The 7,838-nt window shown below is 52.6% G+C and overlaps 1 protein-coding gene across 2 annotated transcripts in view; it reads left to right on the top strand.

Moving 5' to 3' along the window:
- The first annotated feature begins 2,648 nt into the window (after nucleotides 1-2,648).
- Nucleotides 2,649-7,838, top strand: part of LMF1 (lipase maturation factor 1) — an 81,827-nt gene continuing 76,637 nt past the window's right edge. For both annotated transcript variants that reach the window (XM_059898805.1, XM_059898806.1), the window contains exon 1: nucleotides 2,649-2,866. In XM_059898805.1, coding sequence (XP_059754788.1) covers nucleotides 2,674-2,866 — 193 coding nt within the window. In that variant the 5' untranslated portion in view covers nucleotides 2,649-2,673. The remainder of the gene's footprint in view (nucleotides 2,867-7,838) is intronic.

Raw genomic sequence — 7,838 nt, 5'->3', positions numbered from 1 at the left:
TCTGGATGTTTCATATAAATGGAATTGTACAATATGTGGCTTTGTGTGTCTGTCTGGCTTCACTCACTGAATATGTTTTCAAGGTTCATCTATGTTGTAGAATGTATCAATATGACTCTTTTTTATGACTGAACAATACACCAGTGCACTTTTGATTAAATTCAGGCTGAAACAGGCACGAACTGAGCCACTGGCCAGCCTTTCCATGGCCAAGCCCTGCTCGATGGGGTTCATTCCCGTGAAGGTTCTAGACCCTCAGATGGACTGGACCTCTGCAGTCAGCTCAAAGGAGGACCCTGGAGGAGACATGAGAACATGAGCTCCCGGTGGACCCTCTGATGGCCTCGCCCACCCTGTGCTAACCCAGGGAGGGAGCCCAGAGCCCATCGAGTTGGAGGCTGGACAAGGGGCCCCTTTCTGCTCTGCACAATGTCCCATTGTGCCCTTCTCAGGGGTGAACAATGCAGCCCCAGCCAGGGGAAGCTGAGGACAAAGGGCCCTTTGTGAAAACTGTCCCCACCTGAAAAGCAGCACCCGGGGTCACACCTGACAGCAGAGCCATCCTTCCTTGCCTCCGTCCCCTGTGCAGCTCCCACATCCAGGCGGGGACCCAGGGAAGCTCAGGCAGGCTTGGGCTGGGGGCCCTGGACTCTCCCCACTCTTCCCAAGTGGCTGTGTGGGCTCATCCCGAACGTGGCACCCGGACAACAGCAGGTATGGGGGGTAGGTGTGGGTTGTGGGTTCCTGTGGAAGGACCCAGAAGCAGGGTACGGCCAGGTCTCCCCAAGGCTTGAGCCCTCGGGCACACACTTCCTGCTAGGGGCTCTCCAGCCTACAGAAGATGCTTGCACCCTCCGTTGAAAATCTCTTATAGGTCTTAGAGATGGGGTCCGAGGGAGGGTTTTTCATGGACAAGAAAAGGGAGCTTTTAAAAAAAATCACACTATAAGATACATGTAAATGCTATTACCCCAACAATGGGAGGGTGGGGCGGCAGCTGGGGGCTGGAGGGGGGTGGTTCCAGAAGTTCCTGGTCAAGCCTAATTTGGGAGAGCCTATGCCCAGAGGCAACCTCTGCCCTCATGGGGCTCACACTACAGGTGAAGATATAATTAAACATGCCAGAAAAACTGATCATTTGACCACATAACTATTGATAATTTACATACCAAAGACTAGGAACAAGACGTAAAAACAAACAAACAAACAAAAAACCCAGAACATTTGCAATATACAGAAAAGAAGAAGATCTTTCTTAACAAAATTCACCACGCACTTGTCTGGGCTTGTGTGTGGTGCATTTCACATTGTATGACTCAGTGGTTGTCTCTCCCCTGCTAGACTGTGAATTCTTTCAGGATCAAAACTATTTCATATTTACCTTTGAATTCTCAGTGGCCAACACAAATGAAAATGGTATAGTTAAAATGAAAACTATACCTCATGGACTTTTACGTTTTTTTCTTTTAAACTATAAAATGAGAATGTTGATCTACTTCCACTTTGAAATGGAAAGATATTTTAAAGTAGATAAAATCCCAAGCAATATTAAAAAAAAAGAGGATCTTTAATATGTAAAGAGCTCTAACAAATGAATAAGAAAAAACCACACCTACCTCAATCATTTCCTTCCAAGTGCCCCACAGTTTACCCAGTAACCCCTAAGTTCCACTCTCTCACACAGCTCTTCCTTCCTCTGAGGAATGCCTATCATTCCACCTGCTTAGAGACACCTCTCCTGTATCCTCAGAATGTAGAGTTGCTTGTATCCTCACTGGGGTTATGCTTGGGTCATTGGTCAGTAAGCTCTTCCCTACTCTGAATCCTCAGCCCACCACTCTCCCCTGCAGCTGGAGGTCCAGTCTTGAGGGCCAATAGGAGCGCTGACCATCTAAGGGGACTTTGCTGTCCTGTGCAGAGATGTTGTGGGGTTGGTGGGGGGTAAAGGGGAAGAAAGCTGGAGGGTCTGAATTTTAGGGCCCAGCCGCTGCCTGCACTGTCCCTCACTAGCTGTGTGATCATCACCCCAGCACCCTCCTCAGACAGCAGAGATGGGGAGTTGGGAGGGGACACCTGTGAGGTACTGGTCCACACACCCCATTCAGGCAGTGGCAGCCTGGAGCCCTGGGGTGAAGCTGCTGCTCTGGCCTTTCCTCTGCAGGAATGCGAGTCCACACACAGCCAGGGTGTGCAGCAGGAGCGCAGTACCCTCCAGGGTCCTTGGCTGCCCACATCTCAGCCACCCTGGACGCGGAGAAGGCCTGTGGTCTGATACGTGCTTTCCAATAATCTCTTTCACATTGCATTTCTGCTTCTGAAGTGCCACCCGTCCCTCTCCAGTGTGAGGGTCCAGGAGGGTAGGCGCCTAGGTAGGGGAGTGCACTGGGGGCCTCTGCAACTTTGGCTAATTCAATGAATGAATGAGCGAGTGAATGAATGAGTGAGTGGGTCAAGCCCGCTCCAGGTGGGGCGTCGCGCCGTTCTCCACGAACCCACCCCCTTACTCTCACGGCTGCAGCGCCCCGAGCGACCTGCGGGGAGCGCGCGCGGTATCAGGACGGGTCCTCGCCCCCCGCGCATGGGCGTGGCTGGCCGGAGTTGGTCGGACCTCCAAGTGTGGGCGGGGTCTCTCGGCGTGGGTGGGGGCATTTCAGCGCGCGGCGCTCCTCGCGCATGCGCTCCGACGGCCCGGCGATGGCGGCGCCGGAGGAACCCTTGAGGAGGCGGAAGGCCGGGGCCGCGGGCCTGGCGCCTGAATCTCCGCCAGGGCCAGGGCGCGACCCCGCGGGCTGCCCAGCCCGCCTCCGCGCGGGCACCTTCTGGCTGACCAGGATCGTGCTCCTGAAGGCCCTCGCTTTCGTTTACTGTGAGTCCGCGGGGCCAGGCGCCCCAGTGTGGCCCCTCCGCTCGCGCCCTGCCCCCCACCCTCAGGCCCACCCCCAAGCGGGTTCGCGGTCGAGCCTTGGCCCTGCGCGCCCCTCCGTCCTGGAGGTCTGGGGGGCCCCCACGCCGACCCCGCACTGACCAGGAGCTCGTGAGGCGGTGACTCCGCTTTGCCGCCTGCAGGTTCCACGAGCTGCGGCCCCGCCGCCCTCCCCGCGGCTCCGCAGCTTTGAGGCCTGAGCAGCAGGTGCGGCCTCACCTGCGGAGTTCTGTGCGAGCCAGGTTTGACCAGGCGGAGAACCGCGCGGTCTGCCCCAGCCTCCCTCTCTCCCTCCCCTCGCCCCAGGCCGCCCCCCAGAACACCGCTGGACACCCGGACGCCCCCCCTCCGCGCGCGCGCGGAGTGCACACCCCCTCCACCCCGGTCCCCACGCCTGGAGGGGCGCAAACGCCCTGAGCCGAGCAGCGGTGCCTGAAGCCAAACTGGGCTTCTCAGACAAACGTGGCAGTGCGGGGGCCAGTGGGGATGGGGCACAGCCCCGGCTGAGATGGCCTGGGGCCAGTGGGCAGTCCCCCTTCTAGAGGGTTCCGGAGGGCGCTGGTACCCGGAGGGCCGGCCGGGATTGCACGTCGCGGGCACCGGCCGTCCCGGCGTCATTTCTGCGTCTTCAGAACATGCGTTCCAAGGGGGTGGAAATGCCGCGCTTTGCACAGCGACCGTCATCAAACACCGAGCGGGGCGCCGCGGGGACCAGGGCCCAGCGCGCGGTGAGGCTTGGTGTGCGGCGCTGGGGGATTCACTTACGACTCTCGTGCGCTCTAAGTTACTATAGAAAATACTTATTGCCAGTATTGCTTTATTCTCCACGGGATTAGTCATTCTAAACGTTTGAGCTGTCATTTAGCAAAAGATGGAGTCAAGACAAAGTTAATCTGCGAGACTTTAACAGACCCTTAAACCGGCGCCATGACAGTGAAAAACCCCGGTGGCTTCACTCGCAGAGAGCACAGCTTATAAAAAACTCAGCTCGGCTTTCCAGTGTGCGGGGCTGCCTTTGATCTCCACAGGGGTTCTCAGTTCGGTTAAGAAAGAAACCGTTTTGAACCAGTGGGTCAAGAAGATATTTTAAGGCCGGTGCTGAGCACAGAATTATTTGCTTTGGCAAATGCATTCCCTGCCCCCCCATCTTTTCTCGCTATTTGGGGTAGAGTCAGTGTTTTTCAGCCGCACGAAGGAACCAGTTTACCATCTTCAGGGACGAGGGTCCCTGGCTGAGATGGCTCCGGCAAGTAGGCAGTCGCCCTGTACTGATTTCTTTCTGGAGGGTTCCAGATCTCCTGGGGACTGTGAGCTACCTCAGAGTCCCTTAAGTCCCAGGAATTTCCCACAATGCCACAGGCTGTCCACAGCTTTCACTTGATGTTGAGTGTTACAGTTGCCCTCATGGACTGCTGACCCCACCACGAGGCTGAATAATGGACCCCTAGCCTATGCTTCCTTCACTCTCTTCACATCTAACAGAGTTCTTAGTGTCATTAGTCTACCTGTCTGTGCGACTCCCTGGGAGCTCCTTGCAGCCAGGGACGGTGTTTAATACCTCTGTCCTCTGTCTTCTAGGATCAGCTCCTGCTCCATAAAATTTCCTTGACGTTTTGCAGTCTTTATCATTGCTCTGTGCCACCACAGGATACTTTTCCAACTGTGTCCTCCCCCCTCCCCGGCTCAGCACCCCAGGCCCTGGGTGTGACACTCAGGTCAGAGACTGCCCACCCGAGAGGCCCCTTGTTCTCTCTGAGTTGTAATTCCTCAGATCTCGTGTCTTGTTTTGGGGTTTATTCTCTCTCTTTACTGGAGCATATCCCAAAACAACTTTCCAAGAAAGGATACAGAGAAGGTGAACTTTCTGTGTCCTTCCTTGCATACATAGAAATTGTCCACTTGCCTGGGTCTGTGGCTCTCAGAGCAGTTTTCCTCAGAACTTTGTGGTGTCAAGGGGTCTTTACATAGTCTGACTCCCGCTCTTTTGCAGGTGACTAAAGGGAAGCACTTTTATTTCTTCTGCTCACATGCTTCTGACACCAGATGTGGGTTTTTTCTGACACCGAGTAATCGTCTGATTGTCCAGACACCACCTGAGTGTCCTGCAAGTCAGTTCGTTCTGACCCTAACTGCCCGGCGTCCCCACAGGCTGAGGGCTCAGTCCCACGAGACACCCGCCCCGCCCCCCGCAGACGCCAATGAGAAGTCCAGGCCGTCACCTGTGCTTCTGACCAACCATATGTAAATTGGGGTTCCCACGACCCCCTCCTCAGGTTCCATAACTTGCCAGAACGGCTCACAGAACTCAGGGGAACACTTTGCTTATGTTACTGGTTTATCATAAAGGACATGACTCGGGAACAGCCAGATGGGAGAGATGCCCAGGGAAGGTGTGGGAAGGGGTGTAGACCCTCACGCCCTCCCCGGGAGCCACCCTCCCAGCACCTCCCTGAACCCCTCCATTTGGGGTTTGTGTGGAGGCTCCATTACACAGGCAGGACTGATTAAATCCCTGGCTGTTGGAGATCAGCTGCGTCTCCAGCCCCTCCCCGTCCCGGGAGGTCAGAGGTCAGGAGTGGGGCTGAAATTTCCTCTGGCAACCAGCCCCCATCCTCCAAGAATCACCTCATTGGTATAAACCCAGGTAAGGTTGAAAGGGGCTTATTATGAATAACAGATGCTCCTCTCACCCCATCACTCAGGAAATCCCCGGGGTTTTAGGAGCTTTGTGCCAGGAACCTGGACGAAGACCAAATAAATATTTCTTATGATATGACAATACCACAGGGACCTTTTTTCCTCTCTGGGAGCTTTTCGAGTCTGCTGCCTTGCCATCCTGGCCCGGGTCCTTGTTATGTGATGGCGTGGCTCTGAGCTCCCTTCCTCGTTCCTTCTCAGGGCCCAGGTGAGCTCACTCAGACTTAAGACTCCTGCCCTAGTTTTGGACAAGCTTCTCTGGCCCTGCCTAGTCTGCTGACTCCAGGCCCATGTCTGTCCAGACACCCCAGTGGGTCCCAGATGTACCCCGTTGGGGACCACCAACGCACTGAGACTCCCAGCTCAGACCAGAGCCTGAAGCTAAACAAGGATCTGATGGAGAAGGTGAGCTCCTCCCAGGCCCCAGGAATTGTGCCCTCATATGGGACCCACCGCCGTGATGGCCAGGACCGTCTGAGTAACCGTGTGTAGGTGACTGCCATGGTGCTCTCCAGAAGGAACTGCGAGCACTGGAGCGAATGGAGGACTTTTTGACACATCAGCAAAATTATTTATCTCCCCAGTTTCATACGGTACTTTGGAGTCCCCAGGATAATATATCTTTTAAAATCCTACTTCAAAAAGATCTCACAGCTAGTTTCAGCCCAACTCTGATTCCTGGCTTTGCCAGTTTACGGTACTATCCTTTTGGTTCAGATTTGCTGTGCAGTGTCATGCTTGTGTCTTTCCTTGTTTACGTTACGTGTAGTGGAGTTTATTAGGTCTTTCCTCCCAGCTGCCAGTCACTGTTGGAGCGTCTGAGGTGAACCTAAACTGCACCCTCTAACAGCGGCAGCTTGTCTCACTCACGGTCAAGAGGTCTCACCTGGGGTCTGGTAGCTTAGCCTTGAGGCCAGTCAGCGCCCAGGCCCAGCACTGGCGCAGCCCAGCAGAACCACACACACCTGCATTTGCTGAACTCTTAGGTGTTCTTTGGAAATTTTGAGGAAGAAAATGGAACCAAAAGAGCACTCGAATCTTGCTTCATTTTCTGTTGTTCTGAGCTTTCAGCGCTTCCAAGATTCATGGGAAGTTAGTTCTTCCCTCCAGGCCCCTCGATTGCTAATGAAATGCTCTGCTTGGTTTCACAAGCTTCTCTGTAAAATGCTTCCAGTTTGTTTAAGGAACAAACCTGCCCTACCTCTGAGCTCTCTACAGCACACGCCTTTAAAGAAAAAGTACTGGAGGTTATTTTTCTAAGGCCCAGAATTTAGCCACAGCCCATAAAACCACCCATCGGAGAGTGACATTTCGGAGATGGTTCTGTTTTAATTTTATAGCACTTTATCTGAAGGGGAGAGAAAAATAAATTTTTTCTTTTTGATTTTTTAAAGAAAATATTTGCAGACATCCTTGATAATGCATATTAGGTGACCTGGAAACCTCTCCTAGGTCAGTCTGTGGGTTACCCCACCAGGGAGCAGCTGAGAGTGTCATGCCTGGGCCCTGTCTCCTTCCTTCCTAGAGCTGGGGGGGAGGGGGTGTCTCCTTCTTTCCTAGAGCTGGGCAGGGGCTGTCTCCTCCTTTCCTAGAGCTGTGGGGGGGTGTCGCCTTCCTTCCTAGAGCTGGGCAGAGGGCTGACTCCTAGAGCGGGGTGGGGGCTGACTGAGCCTTTCTAAGGTTGGTTGTTTGGTTTAGCTTTGAGATCCTATGATTTTTTGAAAATGTTTTTCTTTATTTAGCCATTTCTATAACAGGCATGAAAATGAATAGGTTTTTTTCTTCTGAAATTTAAATCCATTCTATTTTCATTTTTTCCTGTAAGGTAGGAAGTTTCCTATGATGCTTGCCTTAGATTTACTTTTTTTTTTTTTTTTTAGTTAAGATGGTATGTTTTATGCTTTGTGTATTTTACCACAATTTAAAACTTTAAATTTTTTTAAATTAAAAATTGAAAATATCGTAAATGGGTGTTGAACTTTGTCAAAAGTTCTTTCTACATCTGTTGAGATGATCATATGGTTTTTATTCTTCAATTTGTTAATATGGTGTATCACATTGATTGATTTGCATATATTGAAGAATCCTTGCATCCCTGAGATGAATCCCACTTGATCAGGGTGTATGATCCTTTTAACGTGTTGTTGGTAGATTTACTTTTTAACTAGTGAGACCAAATCTTGTTTTTTTTTCATGGCATTGGACTGTGGTTGTGGGG

This window comes from Balaenoptera ricei, chromosome 15, assembly GCF_028023285.1.
Source record: "Balaenoptera ricei isolate mBalRic1 chromosome 15, mBalRic1.hap2, whole genome shotgun sequence".
Lineage (NCBI taxonomy): Eukaryota > Metazoa > Chordata > Mammalia > Artiodactyla > Balaenopteridae > Balaenoptera > Balaenoptera ricei.
The sequence above is the reverse complement of the archived record's forward strand: the minus strand, read 5'-3'. Positions and strand labels throughout refer to the sequence as shown.